The sequence below is a fragment of the Wyeomyia smithii genome, chromosome 1 (genome assembly GCF_029784165.1).
Source record: "Wyeomyia smithii strain HCP4-BCI-WySm-NY-G18 chromosome 1, ASM2978416v1, whole genome shotgun sequence".
Classification (NCBI taxonomy): Eukaryota; Metazoa; Arthropoda; class Insecta; order Diptera; family Culicidae; genus Wyeomyia; species Wyeomyia smithii.
In genome coordinates this window covers 38,777,460-38,804,230 of record NC_073694.1, presented here as the reverse complement: position 1 = coordinate 38,804,230, position 26,771 = coordinate 38,777,460, and the positions used below count along the sequence as shown (strand labels likewise).

Here is a 26,771-nt window from a genome sequence, read left to right as displayed (position 1 = left end):
CAAAAAAAATGTATACTATACAAGTTAATTGCGGAGCGAAAAGCAAACGCGTCCGCGCCCGATGACAGTTCGAGGCGAAAACCTAGTGTTGTATTGAAAAGCTTTCAGCGTTGATGATAAAGTACATAATCACCGATTCAATAAGTAGTTCAAAGATCAAAGACATACTATTCAATGAAATTGTATTGAACAGTTAAAAATAATGCTCTAAAATGTTCTATACTACAAAAGTCGCTGGCTTTGAGGCGAGCTATCATTTTTGAAATATGAGAACATTAGGAAATCTTCAACCGTCTGAAGATCACCAAGAGAATACACAAATCTCGCTCGTAAAAAATCGCTCCAGTCAGCATACATAACCCTATCATTTGTCTAGCGGCCATTCAAAACCCGTCCCTTATGACCCCCCGTCTCTTGTATCAGACCACTCGAAATCCCATCAACTATCGCATCAATTTTCAATCACAAATCCCACCCGATACCCGGAGAGCGCGGCGAAAATCAGCAGCCCCATAATAGAATCAATCGATTTTCGCCAGCAAAAGTTTTCTCTTTTTATTTTATTTTCATCGACACCTTCCCCGGTGTGCGCGCGCTATCATGGTTGACTTTCCGGCACCTCACCACCCATAATAGCGGCAAACTAACCAGAAAAGATTGACCATTATCACCGTTCTCCTTGTGCTGGTGACCGACTAGCTCTATAGCGCTTGTTCATGCTAGTGGGACCGAAAAAGGGACAGCAGCCAGGACATACGGCGACTTGCCGGCTGCTGTGGTGGCGCTAGTGGCCATACATATATCCTATCGCTGATAGTATCTATGTGTGTGTGTCTGTGTTTCGGAGAAGCTGATCAAGAAAGCAATATTGTAGTGACATAAATTAATCTCGAATGGCAATAAATTACCTCTCGGTCCACTTTACTCGGGCTCGTTATGGCTTATGGAGCGAGAGAGAAAGCACACAGACTGTGAACAGAACCCTAGAATTCGCCTGAAGAAATGCCGGAAACTCTGCTGCTGTAGAGTAACTTCCGATGTTTGCTTCTAAAGACTATCCGCACTCAGGTTCTGTGTAAATCAGTGCGTGTGCGGAGAAGAAAAAGTTGTACTGCTTTTATCTGGAATCAAATGATTGCTGCTTTGTTCTAGTTAACAGCATGGAATGAATGTATATGGTCATGAGAAGCATATGAACCAGCAAAACTTCTACTTCAAACCTGTTGAACGACCCTTTTCACTTGTATGGTGTGCATTAAATTGGCTTTCAGGGCAAGTGTACAAGTTCATCACTACCACTTGATATCTTTTGTGGAGATGAATTCAATTAAAAATTATTTTAAGCTGGAGGGTCGATTCCTTCGTGCCCTCATAATTAAAAAAAACCTAATTCATCACAGTTTACGATGACTCATGAAAATCGTGTACCCCGGCAGCGAAATCATCAGTGTGTGATGACTTTTTTTTGCCCATCCACTTGTTCGCCATAAGTATACTAAACTCATAGCTTTATAACTCTTAAAACCCTCTCGTTATTCATTCGGTTGAATCGCATATGGTTATCGTCTACCGGTGGTAAACACAGCTCGTAGCGAACCCGAAATTTCTTAACAGCTTTCCGCACCTACACAGAAGTACAGGGAAAAAGCGATTCCCAAGCGGGGGTAGGGCTCACTTCTCAGTATCACCGTTCGCAGGCAAAACATTTACCCACCGCAGTGACAAAAGACCAACATCAGCGAACCGTTCTTTGTTCGAGTCGGAGTGTCAGCGTGTTTGCACAAACATTCAGTCCTCTCGACTTGACTAGACTCGGCCCGGGATCGGCTCATGTCGATAACGGATGTAAATCCTCACTACTCATCGCAGTAATACACTAACAAACGACGCCCGTACAGAGAAGAGAACGGCAAAGGAGAGGGGGGGAAGGTGTAGCAGCAATCTGGCAGCAATTCAACTTTGTCTCCCGGGTTGGGAAATTTTCAATTCGCCCATCATTCGCACAATGCCAACCGACCGAGGTGGTGCGATGCCTTCCACTCTTCCTGAACGGCGGCAAAGGCACGTGTGTGATGCCGAGTTGTCGATAAAAGACGAAGCTTTCACATGAAACGGTAGACTGGCATGGTTAGTAATATCGCAAAACATTCAACTGTACTGGGCCCCGGTGCTCACTGTATCTTGAGAAGACACAGTACATAAAATTCAAACGCGAAGGGAATGATGGCCGATGACTACGTCAAGTTTTACGATACAGTTTTTGCACGCGTCGGGTGTTTGGAGCGAAAAATGTCTTTCGGTGTTTGGCGCATATCAATGGGCTATGTGGCATGCTCTCAGAATTCAATAAACCATTGTTTTGAATAAAATATTCATTGCCTTTTTTATATTCTCATACAAATCATTACGTAATAATTTTATTGTAACACTAAAGTTCAAATAGTTATTCCATAACCGTGCGTGTTTCTTCTAGGACAGGAAAGACGATTTATTAAAATGGAGTCTTGAAGTTTTGAGTATCTCAACTTATGGATTGTAACTTCTTCAGTCAGCAGTGCCGGAATAAATTTATGCACTATTATGACTTTTGTTTTCATTACGAGACCCCTAATAAATATATGCTACTAACGAACAACTGAATACATTCAAGTTTCACTTTAATTTTAGCGTTTCAAATCTGCAAAATTTTTACTCCACTTCTCCAGTTCAGCATCCAGTTCAGTATTCTATGAAATTTTAGAAAATACTAAACATTTTATCAACTTTTACAAAACACTCATTATCATAAACCCACTCATGCGGAACTCAAATACCTTTGAACCATTACTATTTCTTTTAGCAAAGCATAGTGTGCTATATTTGATAGCCCGTATGTTTCCCGCGATTGAAAATAATCATCTGAAATTGCACGAAAATGGCCGTTAACATGGGAGTAGCAATTCATTCTTAGTGAGCAACTCCTGGCCAAGCTCAACCTAGATCAGCGGCTACGGGTACCAGTAGCATCAACGGTAGGTGCAGCGGCACTACTTCCTTGAAAATGCTGCCTTTTTGCGGTGGCGGCAGCATCAACGATAGGTCTGCAATTTTTCCAGTAGCAAACTTTTTCGCATTGGCAACTGAGTCCTAGGATGCCGGTAAACAAAGCCTGTCAGTCTTCTAATTTTCAGCGTGAGAACGGTTTTTCACTGGGTTATCAAAAAATGGCTTATTCTCACTGCCGAGAACAGCACAGGGTTGCGATCAACGTCATTTCCCCAGTTAGATTGAACAACAAATTGTCTTTTTGAGGACAAATTAAACAATTAGTTGACGTGAAACTTCATAGAGCTCTTCGTGGCAACACTGCCATTGTTGCATTTGAGGAAAATCGTGAATTTTTCGAATGATAGACGCTTAGATTACGATAGACTATCTCCTATTAATAATAATAACTTTTTTCCATCTCTAATAAAATAACTCTCTGATTAATAACCTGGTGACCCTGGAAAGGTAAAACAACGGCAACAGGAATACGACCTCTGAATATCATCCCGGTTTCGGCAATACAGTAAAGCCTTTTTTTATACGGGGATGCGTTAAAAATTTGTACGGAATCGCGTAGAAAAGACTTTTTGAGTTGCAAGTAAAACGAATAAAACCGTTCTAAAATGCTTAAACCTCGTTTGAATATGATAGTGCCTAATCTAGAGACCCGAATTCAACGTTTTAAATTTTCGGAATTTTCACCAAAAATTGTAATTTTTTTTTGGAAAAGGATATTATTGAAAATGAGTTATTATTATTGGATTAACTTTGGTCTAAAACCGAAAACGAGATGTAAAAATAACTTTACTGTACTAATAAGTCAGTTAGTAAATGGTAACAATTGAACAACTGTTTTGATATTGGCCGCGCGTCATGCGTTGAATTGTTCGAAGCTCGATTTCAAAAAGTTATCTAAATGGCTTGGTAATCCCGATGCTCAGCTCCCGAAAAAAATTTACGATGTATTTTGTGGTGAGAACAGTGAATGGACAATTTTTTTTTGTAACCATAAAAAAACATGGTTTACTGTAAGCTTGCGAACGGTTTTTGTTATTACCATGTTTTAATAATGTTTTTTGTTGTTGAATCTACCGCCGACAATAATTTGACCATGAAAAACATTGTCAGTGACTTCCAAATGTATGGGAAAAGTGCCTGGAAAAATGCTCTTAATATACATAACAACCTCCCTTTTTCATGGTAAAAATGGCAAAAACCATGTTTTTTTATTGTTCTGGACAATGATATTTAATGTAAAAATGATGTATTCACAATGAAAAACATAAATAATTCATGGTAAAACTATGTACAATTACAGCAATTTTTAAGGTCTTTTTGATGTTATTTTTTTCGGGCTGTTTTTTAAATAAATCTTAAAGCATTTTTTCTCAGCATTCCAATGGTGGCATCAAATTTGGATTCGGTAGTTGCGAACTTGATCCAAAACATGTTTTCCAATAAAATCTTAGATGGTGGCGAGATCCAAGATGGCGGCCAACTCTGTTCTATCTCAAACAAAAGTTCCATCATTACTCTTTGAAACGACGAACTAGTTGTTGAGGGTTCAATGACAAACTCAAAAGAAATGGATTAACAAAATATTGAGAATTGCTTAAAATACAACTTTTCTAAAAACCGTTTGATCCCTCGGTGCCCAAAAGGGTCTATCAATATAAACTTACCAAAGCGGTTTCTCTTTTTTTTTCACTACAGTCAGGTTTTTTTACGCGGGTGATACGTACCTCGTGAAAAACTGCGTTTATTCGAAAACCCACGTAAAAGAAACACGTTGATAAAAAGCCCGCGTTAATTCAAAATTTCGCGAAAAAAACACGGTAATTCAAAAATCCGCGTGAAGTAAACCAGCAAGAAGAGCTTAAAATTGTCTTCTTTAACGGTCATTTCGGATCTTTCGGAGGGCAGAGTTATTTTTTATTCTGACTAAATCTTTTATATTTATATTTTTCGTGATATTTTTTCGTGATTCTCAAATTATTTTCAAACATTTTTCAAATTATTGCGAAAACGTTATGAATTATATTTGAGCTTCCAATACGGCAAATTTGCCTATTCAATTTATGGGTGTTTTTTCGGTTGCAGTTTCGTTTTACCGATAACTCACTCCTCCAGCACAATATCGAGAAAAGATGTAGTCCCCAAGTAGTACTACAAATTTCCGAATATTGCAATCTAACTTTTATACCTGAAGTGCGATTCAGCCAATGGTAGGGGGGGTATTTTTTTTAGAAAGTGGTTGCACAATTTATTGAAAACAAACACAGTTTTTTAACATAAATACTTACTCTATTGTATCATTGTTAAAAGCTAAGTGTCTATTTTAACATGCATCGTTCAACAATGCAATATATTAAAAAAATTCCAGGAATATCAAAACTTCTACTAAGTACTGAAAACATATTGTGGTCCACCAAATTTTTATTTTGGCCCATCTCCATATTTAGAACCGTGTATGGAAATATTTCGGACTAGTTATATTTAAGATTATCATTGATGTTTTTAGAGCATAAATAGTAGATTTGAGGATGACATACTTCGGCTGTGGATTTTTGGAAATGTTTGGCATCTAAATATTAAAAAATTGGGCTTATAGCGATTCGACAAGCATTCTCAGCCAATTTCAGATCGTTGAATGTGATAAATTAAGAAGCAATTACCTGTAAATTGTCACAAGCTGCTCCTTTGTTCAGCGCGCAACGGCAGAATGGTAAACAAAGAGCTGTTAAAACTTGGCAAGGCCAAAATATATTCGCTTTAAAGAGAAACAAACATATTTCGGTCATCCCTTAAACTACTGTTTAAACTTTTTCTAACTTGTTAGAGTATAAAAACTGTTTCTATGGTATTTTATTGATGTTACTACAACAATGAATTGTTTCAAAAGAATGCATATTTGTTCCATAGATTCCGGACGTTGACTTGTATATTACCATTTTCTCTTGACTTTGGGTTGATTCAGCCATGACTTTGAATACGTATGAATTAATTCCAAAATAATACTTCCCAGAGTCAGTTTTTTGCCGAAAATTATAGTGTAGTATGATTCTTAGGTGTGCTTGTTACGGGAGTTACCTCACGGTGAATGATATTTCACACTCACGCTCACTTCATTTTTTGAGACCTATTTCCGATTCCATCTAAAATTAGCTCCGTGAAGTGAAATTAACAGTGAAGTGAAAATGAGAGTGTGACAAGTGAAATGAGTTTCCCAGCACAAAAATTTCCAAGTCCCAGAAAGTCAAGTTTTTCCAATATTTTTTTTTTTCTCGAGAAAACACCGGATCTCGGCGTTTTACTCAAGTCTAAGATATTTGGTATCAACAAAATTTTCCATATCGACAATTGCTTGAACTGTGCCTTTTGTCATCAGTCGAAAAAGTGAGACTCGAAGCGGTCAATTTGAGACACTACTTCCTTAAGGTCGATTGAGTTGCAATTTTGTATGAGGACATTTTTCGGAGAGACGAAACTTTTGAGCCTTATCGCTAAACAAAATTCAAAGATTAGTTTTTTGCCTTACGTTTTCTTTGCCACAGCTCGAAAAGTAGTTAGTCTCAAAGAAAGTCCTGTTGCTGAAAAATAACTTTGATATACATATTATCATAAGATCACAAATCGATCAAATTTTAAACCTTTCTCACCTTCGTGAAATCATTTTGCCGTTCAAAATAATCGTGGAAAAAATCCACGCAAAACGTCACATATAAATTTTTATATATTTTAATTTATCACTCTCTCGTAAACTGTTCGTAAATTCGCGGGAAAAAGTGCTTCCTAAATAAGGACGACACTGAGTTCTATTTCATAAAAAATAAGCTTCATATTTTATATTCAGTTCCAATCAATTAAACGTGAAATCCTTCATTGGATATACATATCAAGCATAAGCAAAGTTAAACGGTGATGTCTCAGAAGTATGCTGGTCCGATCATGATACAAAACAGGCTTTCGCGTTTCACCAATAATTCAAACTTTAAAGCGAATATTTCATATAAAAAGTGTTCCTACATTGAATTTAAATGTTACAGAAGCATATTACTGGAAAATATACTGCAATCTTCAAAGATTCGATTCTAAAATCACTGCTTGAAAATAAGACTTGGTAACAATTGTAAGGGCAAATTGTGCTCGAAAATAGACCATTTTTTGAAACTTTTTTAATAATAGTAATGCTTAAGTAATCTAAATGAAATCTTCTGAACATCATCAGAAGAAGTTTTTTGATGGTGCGGGTACATATTTGATACAGTTTTTCATTCAATAGTTGAGAAATCTCGCATATAAAAAAATGGTCCGATCATGGTACATTTTCTGACTGGTCCGATCATGATACAACACCCTAATGCACTTCGCGTGCAACGTGCAACCTACAAGAATCAACGCAGAGAGCCTAACCTTTTTTCACTTTCTACAATAATACCGTGTGCGTGGCCCCGCCCACTTGTCGCGTTAGTCTTCTTCGTAGGTATATAAGACAATCGCACGGGTTTTTTCATCACATCACCATTCATTCGTCGACTGACTGACGCGCGATTCCGGTGCATATTTTAAAATTGCTTCCAGTTCACATTTATTCTTCGTGTTTTTCGTGATTACATTATTACCACGTATGTGGTAAACGTAGAAGAAGACGCACAGCCAGTCACGGCTAGTACCCATAAAATATGCGGGTTGGTACAGGAGGACCTATCGATCTGGCGACCGCAATGTACTTCGATGCAGATGTTTTAGGGCAGGCCATTAGAAGGAAGCACGAAGGGGGTGAACCACACCCGAATGCGGACCATCTAAATTCGATGTTGTCATAAGCGTGCGACGCCACAATGCCTAGGTCTCGTCCGCCTAGAGAGGGTAGACCACCGACATACTGGTGGAGTGAAACGATAGCAGGCCTATGTAGTGCATGCCTCCGTGCAAGACGGAGGATGCAACGCGCGCGTTCCGACGAGCAAAAGAGGAACACGGTGCCGCATTCAGATCCGCTAAGGCAACGCTTAAGAGCGCAATCAAAGCCAGTAGAAATGAACGACATAGAACGACTATGCGCCAGTGCCAATTCGAACCCGTGGGGTGACGCCTACAGGATCGTTATGACCAAGACTAGAGGTGCGCTAGCCTCGGCTGTACAATCACCAGCGATGCTAGAAACGATCATTCAGAGCCTCTTCCCAGGCCACGAACCAAGTCCCTGGTCTCCGGCTGACGAGTCACCACCAACCGTGAGTGACGGCAGCCGTGCAGAGGCAGACGATGCGGTAAGGGTGACAGAAGATGAATTGATCGAGATCGCAAACTCCGTAAAGGTAAGCAAGGCACCAGGACCAGATGGAATCCCGAACTTGGCCATCAAGACGGCCATTAAAAAAGCCCCGGGTTGTTCAAGGCGGTCATGCAGAAATGCCTTGACGACTGTCTCCACCAGGTGACCCATCGGCATACAGACCAATCTGCCTGCTGGACACGGCAGGCAAGGTGCTTGAGAGGGTAATCCTCAATAGACTGGTGAAATATACAGAAAGTGAGAACGGTCTTTCAAGCAACCAGTTCGGTTTTCGAAAAGGTAGGTCCACAGTGGATGCAATTCTCTCCGTCACTAGAACGGCTGAGGTTGCAATCCAACGTAAAAGGAGGGGCATTCGTTATTGCGCAATCGTAACGATCGACGTGAAGAACGAGTTCAACAGTGCCAGCTAGAACTCCATAGCCTTAGCGCTACAGAGCCTCAGAGTGCCGACGCTGTTATACAAGATTCTAGGTAACTACTTTCAGAATCGAGTGCTAGTGTACAACACAAGGGTCAGAAAAGCGACCTAGTTACCGCAGGTAAACCGCAAGGTTCCATCCTGGTTCCGGTATTGTGGAATTCCATGTATGCCGACGTGTTAAAACTAACACTCCCTCCAGGGGTGGTGATTGTGGGCTCCGCCGACGACATAAATCTTGAGGTCTATGGCGAGTCAATTAAAGAGGTGGAGTTAAAGGCCGTGCTATCCATACGCGTAGTGAAAGACTGGATGCACTCCAGGAAACTGGAGCTAGCGCACCATAAGCCAGAGGTTATTGTTGTAAATAAAAGAAAGTCGGAGCAGGAGGCATCGATCAGTGCTAGTGCATGCACTATCGCCTCAAAACGCTCCTTGAAGCTTCTGGGGGTTATGATCAACGACAAGCTCACGTTCGGGAGCCACGTCGGTTATACCTACAAGAAAGCTTCTAGGGATGGGAAAACTATCAGTAACCACTGATAGTTATCAGTAAGGAAAAACATCATCAAGTAACATTTTTTAGTGATAATTCCCATCACTAAAAGCTTCCATGGCTGTAGCGGCGCTATCCCGCATGATGGCAGACAGCGCGGTGGTCCATAGAAGCAAGCGCAAAGTTCTTGCTAGCGTGACTACGTCCATACTTAGGTATGGAGGGCCAGTGTGGTCCAAGTTATTGGGTACCTCGTGCCACCGCGGCAAACTAGAGAGAGCGTACAGGCTAATGTGCCTAAGGGTTGCGTGCGCATACCGAATAGTGTCGTACGAGGCGGTTTGTGTCTTGGCTGGCATGATGCCCATCAGCATCATCGTCAAAAAGGATGTAGAGTGCTTCGACCAACGCGACATACGGTTATCTTCAATGGCTAGGTGGCAGCGGGAGTGGTCCAACACTACAAAAGGTAGATAGACACATCGACTCATTCTAGAGTTATTATGCTGGATTAATAGGCGCTATGGGGAAGTAACCTTCCATCTGACACAGATCTTGTCAGGCCATGGCTGCTTTAGGCAGTACCTGCATAGGTTCGGGTAAGCCGAGTCCCATATGTGCCCCGCATGTACGGGTGCGGAATAAAACGCGGAGCATGTGTTCTTCACATGTCCGCGTTTCAAGCGGATAAGGCACGAAATGCTGGCAATAAGTGGGACGGACACCATGCCAGAGAATATTGTGCGTAGGATGTGCGAGAATAGGGAAATCTGGGATTAATATTTTGCAGGGCACCAATCGACGGAAACCATCGATGTGCCCCATTTAGCACGACTGGCCCTCCCCCTAAAGTATTGCTTATAGCGGTCCCGGGGAGACCAAGTTCTTCCATGTTTGCAGCTTGGTGAACATCCTCTGTTGGGTAAAGTGGGTACAAATTCAAAATCATTTTTAGTAGCCGGTTCTGCTTCACTTGTAGTTTTTTTCTGTGGCACGCAGCGCAATCATACCAAGCAGGAAAACCATATGTAATTGATGGTTTGAACACCGTTTTGTACAGCAGCAGCTTTGATTTTTTGTCAAGGTGTGATCGCCGTTTAATCAGCGGATAGAGTGCTCTTGTGAGTTTATCGCATCTAGTTAAGGTGTTTTAATATGTGCTGCAAAGTTCAGTTTTCGATCTAATGTCAGGCCTAGATATTTTACATCGTCTGACCATAGGACTAGTTCCCCACACACGGTAATCTGACTGCGAGGAAAATTGCGCGGGCTTCGTTTTCGTGTGAAGGAGATTGCTTGCGATTTGCTAGCATTAGTTTTGATCTTCCATCGTTTCTGGTTGTTTTCAATAGCATTTTGGCAGCCTGCAGTGTATTGACAACTATCGTTGGATCCGAGTTAGAAGTGGTGAATCCGGTATCGTCCGCAAAAAGAAAGTACTGGACACCGTCTACCATTACGAGGTCAGCTGTAAATATGTTGTACATCGTAGGACTGAGAACTGCTCCTTGGGGGACTCCATAGAGTACTCTTTTCTGGTCAGATGATTGCCCGTTGACAACAACCCTAAACGAACGATTCACTAGAAACCAACGAATGATTTTTAGTATGTACAAAAGGGAAATTTCCTTGAAGCATTTTGTGCAAAATTGCTTCTTGCCAAACAGACAGACAGTTTAGTTATACGCTTATTATTATCCACCGATTTGACATAATTGTCATTAGTAGCAAATTAATCTTCAGACAGCTAGTCTAAAGGGGTTTACCACATTATATATTTCGATTACATCTAAACTGATAGTCGAATATTGTCAAATAAGACCCACGCGAACAAAGTCCAATGTTGTCCGAAACATAAACCCGAACCACTAAAAAATTTTGTTAAGTGACACGTTCGTATGAACAAGAAAATAATAGTTTATTTCCCCTCTACTCTCAACCGAAAATACATACAAAACAGATCTGTATGAATCTACCTCTACACGTCGATGATCAAAGCAAAAAATGCAGTGCCGCCTACATGTCAGAAAACAATTGATTAAGTATATAGTATTTCAACACAAACAACTCAAACAGAAAAAAAAATCTCAAAAAAAACACTTATCTCGCACAAAATCCTCCAAAGAATGCATATTCCGATAGTTCTGTTGTTTGGAACACCAACACTAGTAATTTTAGTAGATTTCACTATTTAACTTCTCGCAAAACACACTTTAAATGGAGAAATTACGTGGAGATAAAAGCGTGCACAAACAATCGGCCTTGTTGCCAGTTTCTCTCCCCGCAGATATTTTGTTCCCATAGCAAACGAAAAATCAAGCCTGTCTTCCTTGGTACAACAGTTGGCGGCGATGTCTGTGTAGGTATAAAAACAGAAGGTCGAGTTCCAAATCGAAATGTAACACCAAGGCTTTGCTTTTATTAATGCACTTGGACACAGAACCATTTCTATCAAATAACATTTTTGACTGTCTCTACTGTGTTAGTTTCAGCTTAAACAAATAATCACCGTTTTTGTCTTTTTCCTTTGGCGTGCGCCGACGCTAGCCATTAACCGAAAACCTCATCAATCTAACCTATTATTTGACAGGATACGTCCAATAATCCAAAAGCAGCTTTCCACTACATATTAAACAATCCAAACTCTATTAGCAATGCTAGTAACAATCAAATAATCATACCATTCCTAGCGGTATCGCAAGTTTGAGGCATTGAGCAGAATGCAGAGAACCTTGGGATCGTAAGTTGAATCGCTAATCCCTGAACAACGATTGAAATTTCCATATGCATCCGAGCCGAGCCGTTCCATGTTGGTCAGCAAAGCTCCTGTTCCTACAATTTATTGTATGGTGCAGCAGAATAGCACAGCATAAATTATAAAACAGATTTAAACCTCGAGGCTGCTGGGTATGGGAATGGATGGACTAGCTACGAATGTAACTGTTACTCGACTCTCTAGGTTTCCTTTCAGCAGTTGTAGTACCGATGAATGAATTTTTAATGAGTTAGATGGGTCAGAAAAAGCAGTTAGTAAACAATTTTAGTCCCGAAAAGGTAAACCCAATCACACTCAGACTAGGGGCAAACACATGGCCAATCAATCAAAAACGGTTTCATTTACGCTCAATTTGCAAGGGTGCACTGCAGGGTACTAAAAATGGCTATGGTTGCAAAATTTTACCCCGTTTTCAGGTTTCCAAGAAGGGTGCTATCAATTACGCCGATTGCAATGCTGAGTGAGTGTGTGTGTTCATTGTGCAACCGAACGAACTTTCAATCCTTTGGTGTGCTTCGAACGAATAACGATATCGTTATCGCGTTTATCGTAACTCGAAAATCTTTGCCAGCAACGCTTCTGCTGTCTGCTGGCCTTCTCACTACATTGCACTGCACTCTCAACGATATTGTAATTGAAACGCGATGGTGCTTATCGTCGGAGTCCGCCACCGTTCCGGGAAACTACACATAGAGTCTCATAGCCGGGAAGGACCTTGCCGGGAATGTTGTGCATCTGTGAACCACGTCGAAAATCGATTCCCACGCTACACAGCATAGCTTTTTGTTTAAAACTTTGATTTTACGGTGGTTCCGCTATTAAAATTTTATCGTCATCGATTCGCCACCATTGATGCATCCCTGTATCGTTAGTGCCCACCAACACATGCAGTAGTCGCCTACATTATTGCCATTTAGTGCGATCCCAATGATGGCGCTACGACGATTGCCGGTAATAACTTTCCATCAGCAAAATGTTGCTTGCTTGCTAAACAGCACTTAGAACACTCGTAGTCAGAGCGCAGTGTGGTGAAACTAATAAATCTGTTTTTGTAAATTGTTGGATTTTCGGTTCACTGCCGCCAATAAAACATTTCCCGTATCGTGGATACACGGAAACTGTTGGGATTCGATTCGACATAGAAGGAGCAGGTTTGGAAAAACCTTAAAATCAAGAACAATAAATTGCATCAACACTGATCTAACGATGCTTCATAATTTGTCATTTGATCACTTTGTGGGCTGGTCTATTCGTAAATCGTTCGATGTCTGGAGCGGACAATGTGACACAAATAATCGAATAAAAGCTCTGAGATCAATACCGTATCTGCTGCTGCTTTCCGAATTGCGAGGTATAATTTCAATTATAAATGTAATTATCAAACATTCTTTATTTCACGTTCCAAAACTCCGGCCCTTCCTTGAAAATGTTATAAAGAAGAGAACATACACTGAGCGAAATATTATTTAATTTTTTGCATAGCTTACGAAACGAATTCCGACGACGAGGTTAATTTAGCAGTATTCAGCATTGTGTTTAATAATATTATCTGGAATTTTTTTTTTTTTTTTGAATATATATTTTTTTAGAACAAAATAAAGTTTTTAGTGTGACGAGTTTCCAGGTCGCGCCTTACTTGCTCCGGGCACTAAACGACAATTTTCGGTCCACTAACTAGACCCGACCCGGTCCCGATGTTTGAGTATAAATTTCCCCCCGCTGAAGCAGCCCAATCGCGTTAAGCACAATCTGATCCTAACGGAAACCTAATAAATCTCAATCTTGCCAACCAATCTGAAAAACATTTGACCATCGCCGAGCTGGAGCTAAAGCATTCGCTCCAGATCCAACCGTGTTCCATTAATTAAATTTAGTTTCATTTCGTCTCGAAGCTGTTTTCCTCCCGTCGTCGCTCTCACGGAATCCGAAAGGCGAGTGGAACTGCATCGCTGCACGCCAAGCTAACGTCCAAGGCCAAGATGTACGATCCTGATAGGTAGCAGCGTCAGCAGTAGTAGCGTCGCGTCACCAAGACTAGCCAACATGGGCCACCAATCATTCTGGACGGGGCCGGTCTTTGCCGTTGCAATCGCTGCTGGCGTCTTCCAGCAGCGCGTTGCACTTTACTCACCTCCTAGCGCGGCGGTAGTTTATGATGGCCAGGCAAATAACTTACAGTCAGGAAAATGAAAATTAATTCTATCAAATTAAAACAATTAGAGACGGGAAAGTGCTCACAGTGGTTGCTAGTGTAACACTTTCGCTAGTTACGGGGCAGCGACGACGACGAACAGCGATTAATGAAATTACAGTTTCCATTCATTCGTCAGTTCCGACGCAACTCGGAACGTGATTACAGCGATTGTTTGGACCTGCAATACCTTCGCGCGTACCTATTTACCACCACCCCATTAGTAAATCGAAAATGCCCTAAACTCAGCGATCCAAACTGATTGTTTTTTTTTTCTCTCTCCATTTTCAGCTAAGCCAAGACATCGGTTACGTACTGTACTCCGCGCTCGGGTCATTCTACATTCCAAGCTGCATCATGGTGTTTGTCTACATTAGGATCTACTATGCTGCGAAGGCGCGAGCCCGCCGAGGGATCCGTAAAAAGCCGCTGAAGCCGCCCAGTGAACAGGTAAGCTGATTGATTTAGCTTTAATTAATCGAGAAGCTATTTGACTACGCGATAATTGGTCGATGAAATGTATTTACTATAAGAAGTTCTAATTGAAATTACATCAAAAATCGTTATTTGTAGTATGAATGTAAAGTTTACGTACAAAACGCATGATAAATGACAAATTCAAAACAATTTTTAACATTTCGCTGTAGATTACATCAGTTTGATTTTTTTATATCTATCATTATTTTTTCGATAACTTGTCCATAGACAACATTTTATAACAGATTGAAGTTTGTGAGATACTAAAATTGATCCAGCAGATGATGCTATGAAATCTCTGAAGAAACGGTAAATATTTGTTCATCTGTCAAACTCAAGGCAAAAGTATTCGAGTAGTTTTCGTGTGAGTCACTACTCGAAATCCCCTTCATTGATTTTGACAGCTGATGTTCTCAAAGAGGAAACAAATAATTTTAAATTTTTAAACCAGTGTATGCAGCTTGAGATACTATTGAAAACAATATAGGCTTTGAAGAAGTAATATTGAAAAAAAATTAATTTACAGCTTGTGACCAGCGATCCACGTTTATCAATTTATTTATTTATTTATTTATTTATTTCGTCAAGCAAATGTAGACTACAGTTATAATAATACAATGTTTTCTTATATTCTATACATTATTTCCAGTAGTTAGTCGTTTTTTTATTTGATTTCTGCCCATGGTGATGTCGATATTTTCGCAGTGCTGGTTATAGTGACGCATCATGCGATTTATTGGGCCATTTTTAGAGTAGTTTGTTCTGTGAGAATTTTCCGAAAATATTTTACGATTTCTTAATTGACGACTGGGTGCATAAAAATTTAGTTGTGATAATAATTGAGTAGATTGCACGCGTTGAGAAATAATGTCATTGATAAAATAAAGCATTGAAAGATCGCGGCGTTCTTTAAGTGCTTGTATGTCTATAAGCATGCAGCGTGCTTCATATGATGGTAAGGGAAATGATGTCCAATTTAGCTTACGAAGCGCGTACAAAAGAAATTGTTTTTGGACAGATTCAATGCGTTCTTCATGTGTGGCAATATAGGGATTCCATACAATGCTACAATATTCCAGAATTGGTCGGACGTATGTAATATATAATAGTTTGATTGTATATGGGTCTTGAAAATTGTGGCCGAAGCGTTTTATAAAGCCCAGCATACTATTTGCTTTGTTGATAATTGTATTATAATGTTCTATGAATGTAAGTTTGGAGTCTAAGATTACGCCTAGGTCCCTAACGATTTTGCATTTTTCTACTGGTTGGTTTCCTAAGAAAATGTTTGTTGGTGGTGTTACTGTTTTTCTGCTAAAGGCTATTGAATTACATTTTTTAATGTTGAGTTGTAATAGGCTTTTGTTGCACCAAGTGTAGAATACATTAATTTCATTCTGGAATATTTCGAAGTCTTCTGCATTGGTTATTTCTATAAAGAGCTTCATGTCATCAGCATATACAAGCACATGTATTGACTTAAGAAGAAAGGAAATGTCATTTACGTATAATATCAAAAGAAGAGGGCCCAGGTGGGAACCTTGAGGAACCCCAGAAGTTACTTCTATTGGGTTTGAAAAGGAATTTTGAAAGCGGACTATTTGTGTTCGTTTTGTTAAGTATGACTGCAGCCATTCCAAAAATTTTGTTTCAGTTCCGTATTTTTCGAGCTTGAAGAGTAATAATGGTATGTCGATTCTGTCAAATGCCTTGCTAAAGTCCGTATAAAGAGCTTCTACGTGGTTACCGTTGTCCATTACAGTCAGAGTGAAAGTTATGAATTCCAAAAGATTTGTGGTAGTTGATCGGCCTTTGTAAAAGCCGTGCTGTTGAGTTGTAATTTGGTGTTTTACTTGTTGAAAGATTTTTTCATTAATTATTGATTCAAATAATTTTGGAATGCATGAAATAATGGCAATTCCACGATAATTACGAATGTCAGATTTAGCGCCAGATTTGAAAATTGGCACTAAATATGAGGTTTTCCAGAGTTCTGGGAAAATTCCATTCTTCAGGGACATGTTAAAAGGTGTTGTAAGGGTGTAGATAGTTCTTCTGCCAAATTTTTGAGAAAAATTGGAGCTATTCTGTCAGGTCCAGGACCTTTCGTAGCGTCTAAATTTTTAAGTGCGTTTTGAATTTCGAATTCAGATATTTGATTGACAGATAAAGAATTCGAAAATTCAGGAAAATACGAGAAGTATTCGCGGTCGCGATCTGTTTCTTCATATGTGGTGTAAATTTCTTGAAAAAAAGTGGCAAAAAGACTACATATTTCATTACTAGTTTGTCCTACATTACTGTCAAGATGCATTCGTGATGGAAAGTTGTTACTTTTTAGTTTGGTTTTTACGTAATTAAAGAAGTTCTTAGGGCAAGACTTGATTTGATGTTCGATTTTACGATTATGTTCTTCATGTGCAATTTTAATGGCTGCGTCAAGTTGACAGCAAATTTCTTGGTAATTTTGAAGATTTTCGCTATTGTTGTCTTTTTTGTATATTTTATGTGCTTTTTGTTTTCTATTTTTTAGGTTCTTCAATTGTGGATTAAACCACACTGGATATTTGTTGGTGTTCGTTCGTCTTCTTTTCTTTAGAGGTACATTTTCTGATATAATTTGATTAATTATTTCATAAAATTTTGTTACTTCTTCGTTGACATTTCCTTCTTTACAAATTATACTACGCCAATTTATTATGCAAAGTCTACGTTTGACTTGTTCGAAGTCAGTTTTGTGGTATTCCGGTACATCCTCGTACTCGCAGTCGTGGGGTACGAAGTGTTATTCATTACTATTGAATATTCAATTGCTGTGTGGAATGCTTCATTTTTCCAGATGGGAGTCAATGATGCATCTACACAGAAGTCTTCAGTGCAGTTTGTGAATAATAGGTCCAAATAAGCATTTTGTTTGTTTTTGACATGATTGATTTGATATAGACCGAGTTCTAAGGATTTGCCAAAAAGATACTGCAGTGTTACGTTTTCGCCTACGACTGGGAGTAAGATAGATTCATTTTCAATGTCTACAATAAAGTCTGCATTACGTTGGTTGAAGTCGCCATAGACATGCAGTTTTACTTCTGGTTTCATGTTAGACATAATAGATTCTAGAGTTTTGAAAAATAATTCATACGAATGCCACCTACAGCACCTAGCTACATTAATAGGCATTGGCCAATTCGACAAAGTCTCTATGAGACCAATTTTCCTAAAAATTTTTATTTCTAACTAATATTTGCCTCCACGTTCAACTAGAGTTCCTCCTCTGAATAAAGTAGGAACAGAGATCACTTTATCGTATGATAAAATGCATATTTGTACGAAACTGAAAGCCACTGCAAATAACAACATTATCTGCTTAGATATTCCTAAAATATCTAATAGTCATATTCAAATCAAATAGTCAAAAGTCATCGAGTATTATATTCGTATTTTTCTCATTTTTGAAGAACAGGCTCTTGATTGCTCCTCTGTGACGAATCTGAACTAGTAAGGTTGCACAAAGAACCGCCGTTACATGGCTTATTAGGGATAAATTCACAAGCTCCGTGAAGTGTTTCGTAGCAATACTTTAAACATCTTTTTCTAGCCTCTAGGAGGTGCCTGCTGCTTTTTCCAGCCTCTAGCTGCTGAAGCTCACAAAAATTATGATATTAGAGCGTTTCCAGCTTTCCGAATAAATTTCGAGTTAGGCTTGTTATTTTCCTCAATATGTGTAAAGAGCAGAGTGGATATTCAACGCTTATTTCTTGCCCAGCATGAGTGTTGGGTGAAGGCAGCAATTTTTTCACCACATTTTTTTCTTCTGCTTTGTGCTGTGTTTCTGCTGATCGCAGAAAACAAATACACTTACTGCTTACGCCACAACTGAACGAACCAAGAGTGGTGAATCACTCTAGTGAAAACACACATAAGTACGCCGCGGTGTGCACTGCTGAGATGAATTTGACAGTATTCGAAGAACAAACATGCGTGACGGGCGGCTGGATTTTTCTTCTAGTTTCGAGATGCGAGGCATACAACGCATTTTTCTTTTCTACCTAGGTGCTCCCCTCATTTGATATATGCTTAAAGAAACCCAAAGCACTGCAGTGTAGTTACTGAGCATAATGTCCTTTCGTGTGAGAAAGTTCACACCAGTTTATTATCTCTCTGGAGCGATTTCGGATTCCACCGCGGTTATTTTTTCAGATACCCAAAATTTGCTGCCCTTTCCAAGCAATCCTTGTCCACCAGTTGTTTCCGCAGTGAAAGATATTCTCCTATTCGTCAGTGATCCTCTGAGGAGAAACGACAAGCCTGCTCTTCGCTTTCAAATGATGCAAAAACACGTCATGAAACGAGTTTATAAGTTGGTCAACATTACCCACTTAAATTATATTTCTAGAATATTCAATGATTACAACCGTGGCATCGAAGCAATAGTCGAAGCTATAGTCGTCGTAACAACGGTGACTGTTTGATACGCAGGATACCGGAAAATGATAGTTCACTTTAAATAGAAACCTCTTGTTGAATAAGTATTCGGTACAATTTGTTTGCAGTTTTTTAGACACCATTTTAGAGCCTGTCACCCTGCTTACAAAATACCGTTTTAAGGTAATTTTGCTCTCCACAAACGGAAAGTCGACATCATGGCATCGAAAACCTATTAGGTATAGGTTTTATCGGTCGATATGTGGATCGATTGTGGGAATATTAATATTGGGGAGGAATAAATATTTTCATTAGCTTTTCGTAAATTTTCGGAGAACCAAAATACATAATACATAATTTACATAATACATAATTTTTAACTTTCCTGAAACTGGAATCACCATGTTGATTTTGGAAACGGAATCGACCATCAATATTTGGGTTTTGGACGTCATTCCGATTGCGAAAATACGCATATTGCAGAGTATATAATTAATCGATTTTCGCATATTTCCAGAAAATGCAACTTGCCATCTTGAATTTCAAAATGTCATGGGATAACAGTTTTTGATTCCAAATACCAACATTCGGGGGCCTAAGATTTACAGAACTTCCAGATAAAGAGAGGTCACCTTTTCGGATTATGAAATGGCGTCGAATATCGTGTCTTGGTTTGCAGACAACATCAAGGGCTTGACAAGCCAATTCTTTGCTGCCGGTACCCGCATAACTGTCCCATACTGGTTTTGGTCACTTTTGAGTTATCATCGGGAATCGACTTAACTGTTACCATATTTTCTGGAAAAAAATTGAAATTGATACTTTTACATGGAAAAACATAGAAAAAATACCAAGTTGTTTTTGTCCCATATTGAAAGTACCCGCATTACAGTTCCACTGTATAGTGGTGCAAACTGCAAACATATAATTTTGCTCCAGATTAGTTTATATCGGATTATTTTAGGCATATAGAAGTATGTCATTTAATTAATTAGACTAATGTTGTTTTTCTGTAGTACGATCTACGTTGCCGATGATAAAGCCGGTTGCTGGTTGAATTTATATGTAATGGGACAGAATATGCGAGTACTTTTGAAATGTACCCGCGTATTTTGTCCCATTTTGTCTTTTTTTTTTCAAGTTAGATAACGTGAAACAAATTCCATCCATGTTTTTTTGTTCTCAACGATAAACTTGTGCTGCCATGTAACTGTTATGGTCATTGGTTCTGGATGTAATTGCTGGATATCCGAAAATTCACGAATAATATTAAATCGCCGTTTTCTCAACATGTTGTTTTTCATTATGGGACAGTTATCCGGGTACCGGCAGTTTGGTGAACAGATCTGCTGGAGTTCCGTCTTACAGCTTTTCTCGAATAAAACTGTATCGGATATCAACATGATACGGGTCATCCGACTGTTCCAGTAAATATACTCATTCGGAGCGTTACCCCAAGCGCTGATGTCCGGCTTCGCAGGTAGTGCCAGACACGTTAAGCAACCCATCCGCTCACGAAATGGGTTTGTGGTCAATGGTAAGAGCGTTTAAGCGGCGTCGGTACAGGCTTGCATTTCATCATACCAAAACGCCGCACAGTGGGGCGACTCCATACAAATGCTGGCCAAGCAAAAAAATGTCTTTAAATCAAGGAAAATACATGGTTTTTAAGTAATTTTGGGACGCTGAGTCCGAATTGGATTTTTTGCATAAAAATGCATACTCTTGATGCTAGTGGAATTTCAATGTTTTTCATATATATTATATGAGGAAAATTTTACGTCGGCTCCAATGTTTTTCAAAATAAAATGCATGATGCTTGAAAGACTTTCATTTGCAATATAAAAAACCTAAATTAATGTGTGTGTGTATGTATGTGCAACTTTTTTTTCTCACTCACTTTTCTTAGAGATCGCTGGACCGATTTTCATAAAATTAATTGCAAATGAAAGGTCTAGTTGCCCCATAGGTTGCTATTGAATTTCATTGCAATCGGATTTTTAGTTTAGAGGTTATGTATCAAAATGTAAAAATCACGAAACATCAATATCTCAGAAACCACACAACCGATTTTAATCAAATTGGTTTCAAATGATCGGGCTGTCTCCAGAACCCTTAACTTTTGAATTTCGTAATGATTGAACATATGGTACAAAAGTTATGTAAATAAAGAAAAGTTATCCTGAGGATGTTTAAACTCACTCATTTTTTCTCAGAGATGGCTGAACCGATTTTCACAAAATTAGTGTCAAATGAAAGGTCTAGTTGCCCCATAGGTTGCTATTAAATTTCATTGCAATCGGATTGTAACTTTGTCCGTTGTTCATGAAAATGTGAAATCACATAATGAAAGTAAACATATTGGCTTCCTCCTAACGATCACTGGCTAATTAAAAGGTAGAAAAGTGATCCAAATGGCCGAATGTCATATACTACTCGACTCAGTTAGACGAATCGAGCATTTTCTGCATATAAGCATGTATAGGTGTATATGTTTGTGTGTGGGTGTGTACGTGTGTATGTGCACCTTTTTTCGCACTCACTATTCTCAGAGATGGTCTGACCGAACAGATTTCAATGAAATTAATTGCAAATCAAAGGTCTTGTTGCCCTCTAAGACCCTATTGAATTTTATTGTAATCTGATTTCTAGTTTAGAGGTTATGTATCAAAGTGTAAAAATCACGAAACATCAATATCTCAGAAACCACACATCTGATTTGATTAAAATTAGTTTCAAATGAACGGGCTACCTTAAAAACCCTTAACTTTTGAATTTTATGAAGATTGAACATGTGGTCCAGGAGTTATGGAAAGAAACGTGTTCTGGAGACTATTTAATCTCACTCATGTTTCTCAGAGATGGCTGGCCCGATTTGTATAAAATTAGTGTCATATGAAAGGTCTTGTTGCCCCATAAGACCCTAATGATTTTTTTTTCAAACGGATTATTACTTTGCCTGTTATGTTTAAAAATGTGAAATCCAGCTATGAAAAGAAACATATTCCAAGACAACTTACTTGGACTCACTCATATTTCTCAGAGATGGTTGACCCGATTTCCACAGAATTAGTATCAAATGAAAGGTCTACCTACCTCATAACTCCCTATTGAATTTTGCAGTAATCGGACTGTAACTTCGTCTGTAATGTATCGAAATGTGAAAATCAGGAAACTTCATTATCTTAGAAACTACACAACCGATTTGAACAATATTGATATCAGATGAACGGGCTAGTTAAGGGTTAACTGATGAATTATGATTGAACACGTGGTTTCAAAGTTTGGCTGCCCCATACGTTACCTTTTCATTTGATTGTAATCAAGCTTAAGCAAGCGTTATGTTTCAATTTGTAAAACAACGAAAGTCTATTATCTCAAGTATTACACGACTTATTTGAACATAACTAGTGTCAAACAAACGAGTCATCTCTCAAACTTACAAATAACAAACTTCATAAAAATTTGATATACTGTTCATAAGTTTTGTAAAGAAAAGAAATTCAAAGACTATTCAACACTTTACCTGCTTTGATCAATATATATGGCCTCAACATGATTTAAATGTGGTATCGTACTATCTGAACGTTCCCGGCATCGCTCGTGATTAAATTGTTCGAAATTAAGAGTCATTGCTTTTATTTCGCTATTTCTTAAGTACTAACATTACGTCAAATTTCATATTTTATACTTCAATTACAACATCAATATTTTAGAACCCAAAGAGTGGATAAACATTTATTGGATTTAAGCATTCATGTAAATCTATTTTTACAAATAATAAGTTTGAATGAGAAAGGCTGAGTCTGACCGCTAGGTGGATTAATTTAGGTTTTTTTAAAAAAGTGACTATATTACATTGCTTTTTTCATCGCATTCTTCTTTTTATTCACTTTCACCTTCATATTTGTGTTCATTTTCAATACAGTTTTAATACATTCAAGAAAGTTTTCCAAAATGCAGTTTCTAAAGTCAAAACAATATTTCACTTTTTGCATTGTAGAAATTAGCAGGCGATTTATTATGTCTTGATTGGGGTTTACACGATTATTTTTACATGTGACTGGTATGATACAAACTTAAAACATGGTTTTGGTACTCAGTGCTGGTGATCCAAAACATTAACAATGATTAGTTTTTGATATTGAGTTTAAAAACGGAATATAGATGAGTTTAACTTGTAAATATGAAAATAGTTTGATCAATTATAGTGAAACATGTTTGAAAACGTTGTTATTATCAAACTAATGCGAGTCATTTGTTATTCTGTTGACGGTTTGCAGTGTACAATTTTAATTTACATTTATAAAATCCGATATGTGCCGAACATTCGTTGTTTCTGTTCGAAAGAAGGGTACTCTGCGCAACTCTGCGCAGAATCGGACTAGATGCATTTGAAATCATTTTTTCCAAGCTATCTTTTAAAACTAGTGCCAATAGTGCCAAACCCTGCCGTCCAAACTTTAAACGCTGTTTTATGCAAAAAAACGAAATTTTTCTGATTCCGCCTAATTTTTTTGAGTATTACAATGAGATTATGCATTATCGAATGATGAGGATTTATTCCCCACTATTTTACAGACAACTTTTCCTTAGACGTCATCAAGATTCAAGTTACCCTTGAGGCTCCAGCAAATTTCGCAACATTGCATTTTTTTTAATAAAAACGCTAAAAAACGCTGACTCAGTACACTTTGAAAAATCATAGAAAATTCAAAATTTGTTGTTTTACTCTAAAAATTTGGATTCTGACACTTCAATAGTGTACAACTATAGGAAAAATATAATTGAAATAAAATTCAAATTTTCAATTTTGGGTCGATGGCCAGCGATTCCCCACTGTGCGCCGGTTGAATGATCTTCATGGTACCCTCAGATTTTTCTCGTTCGATCATGAGTCTCAGGAATACCTTCGACTTACCGACATCAGTCATCTCGGACCTGGATTATAACCGTTTTATTTTAGAATATCCAGGCGATTGGATACCAAGATAATGTCATTAACGTACAACAACAGTAACATAAGTAAAGACAGCTATCCAGGTAAGAACGTTGGAAGCCAAGCTCGAGCACAAAGGTATGAAACCTCAAGTTCCAGCTTTGTGGGGCCTGCTTTAGTCCATAAAATGTTTTCTCCAGACGAAGAGCGAGTTTAAGCACATTTAAGCACCCGACAGCTTACCTGCTGAACTTTTTGAAGTCGGGAGTGGGTGGTTGTATAGTGCGATTCAACAGATTATCCTATTGTTTGGAAGCAGTCATATGCCCTATCTGTAAGACGGGACATAGACTCAACTGTAGCAACTTTCGAGGCATTCCATATCTTGTTCCATGGACTGAGGCCGTTGCAGACGATCTTCAACGGACCAGATGTTCACCTTGAGACAGATTCATATTATATATTTACAGACTTTCACGCGGTGTACGATTCAGTGAGACGGAACGAGCTGTGGCAGATTGTGCTTGAACATAGCTCTCCAACAAAACTGATTAGGGTGAACGTGCGATTGTTGACGGTTTCATATCCTCCACCAGGATAGCGGGCGAACTGCTTTGGTGGATGCCTTTGCGGTTCCCGAATGGGAAGCTTTGGACGAGAAATAGACTCGCCATAAACACTGCCTTAACGAAGTACATGGTTGCTAGTTGAGAGCCTGATATTTTTAAGGGTATTGGGACTGCGGTGGTGTTGGATACGCTCAGATTGGTTGATTAATTTATTTATCTTGGTACAAGCGCAATGTGTAATAAACAGATGAGCCGCGATATGAAACACGGATTGCGGGTGTAAAAGACGACTGCAGAGGAGCAGTCCAAGCCCGAGTCTTTGAACGTGGTATGTGGAGGCATCTCAGACAGGAAACTACGCAGAGTGAACATGAAGGTAGCAATCGTCCAAGAAATACGGTGTCTAAAGCCGGGTGAACGAGAGTTCCAAGAGGTAGATTTAATCACTATCTGAAACAGAACACGAAAGCACTTTAAAGGAATGTTTAATGAAATTCTGCCTTGGAAGTTGCAACAATCGAGTTGATAGCCCTTTCTATATTTACGGCATATGATGCCTTCTAATCAATCCACTGGCATTTCTTCGTCCGCCGCGATTCCTAATTGAATCCGGTCCCTCTTTCTCAGCGTTTTTCCCAAATCTCAGCTCTCCTGTGTTTATGGCTGCATAGCATTCAATACAATTCTCTTCTTTCTTCCGGTTTGAAACCTTTGCTCCTCGCCGTTTAACAATGTCTGACCTTGCGTTGCAAGGAGTCCTTAGCGACCCGGTGTGTTTTGTATTTCATCTCTCTAGATTCTTTCTTGCGATTTTGGAACGAGTTCCAACGTAGAACACTCATTGGCTGGCAGTAGATGCTCGAAAACCGGTAATACAGTCAAGCAACTTACCAAGAAGTTCACGCTCTTGTCCGCTTCGCCTTGTCGTCACTTTCCCTGGGCAGCAGACACGTTCTGGTTACGAAGAGAGCGCGGCCTAGCTTTCTTTCCTCAGGCAATCGAGCATCGATCGAGTTTGGTTCGAAACCGATCAGCTCCGGTTTCTCTGCAGAATCTCCTCAAACTTGGATTGTACCTCGTCCTTTGACTGTGTGTGGTCCCCATTGCTCTGTGCTAGCTCTGCCACACGGTAGTCATATCGGGTTCAATTCCAGATCAGGTCGAGGATTTTTGCGAGCTGGAAATAACGAATTCTCTTATCTAATCTAGTTGATCGAGACCGCTATTAGCCCCAAGGCTAAGCGTGCGATATTGTTTACGTCCTTTGACTCTTTAAGGTAGATGACCGTAAAAAAGCAATCTATGAACGTGACGTACAAACGCTTATTGCCCCCGTTCTTGGCGTTAACGGACCATACACGTGTGAATGGATGTTTTCGAGTGGGCAAGTCGCACACCGCCTTTCAACATCGTCGAAAGGTTGCCGGTTTGCTTACCTTGCAATCACATTTCACAGACGGATTTCTCAGGCCAAACGGAGGTTTTCGTCGTCGTTGCAACCATTCCATGCTTCTTACCAGCAAACATCGATTTGAATTTGCGCGCTTCATCTACTCGTCCCTGAGTCGCTTTTTCACATATTTCAGTGTTAGATGATTGGGATTGTATCGTTTCGAGGGCCGTAATGAACGCTTCATAGGATTTTGGTAGCGTTAGCGGGTGCTGACACACCACTTCTTCTTTTCGCATGATGACTTCCAACACCCTTGGTTTCTACAAAATCTTTTCGAAACGAAGTAAAAATGTCTTCATTTCTTCGCCTTCAGCCAGCTTCCGTTCTTGCAGTTGCTTTTTCAAAATAAACTTGCTTGCAATTCCAACGTGCTCGCAGGCCTTCTTCAGACAATCCAGACATTTTTCGCCGTCTTTTTATCTTTAATATACCCAAGCTGGTCCTCAGAAATCCGGTCAATCAGGAGGCTCTTGCTTTTTTTGTCCAAGGCCAATCGTTCTTGGAGTTGTTTCTTCTCCCGGGCGATGATTACCTCAGTATTGACCGCCAGTTCCTTTGCATACTATTTCACGCCGATTGCCTTCTTAAAATTAAAACTTAACTCCATTACAGACTGGGTCCATAACCTATTAAGTATAGGCACAATGGAATAGTAAACTCGTCTAGGTCAGTTATGGTTTGAAGTGAAAGTAATGAAAATT

At 39.2% G+C, this 26,771-nt stretch overlaps 1 protein-coding gene across 2 annotated transcripts in view; it reads left to right on the top strand.

The window, feature by feature from the left end:
- Positions 1 to 26,771, top strand: part of LOC129716556 (alpha-2Db adrenergic receptor) — a 566,678-nt gene that overhangs the window by 521,949 nt on the left and 17,958 nt on the right. For both annotated transcript variants that reach the window (XR_008726654.1, XM_055666388.1), the window contains exon 3: positions 14,502 to 14,660. Coding sequence is in view for 1 of the 2 variants with exons in the window: in XM_055666388.1 (XP_055522363.1) it covers positions 14,502 to 14,660 (159 nt within the window). In the remaining variant the exon portion in view is untranslated. The remainder of the gene's footprint in view (positions 1 to 14,501; positions 14,661 to 26,771) is intronic.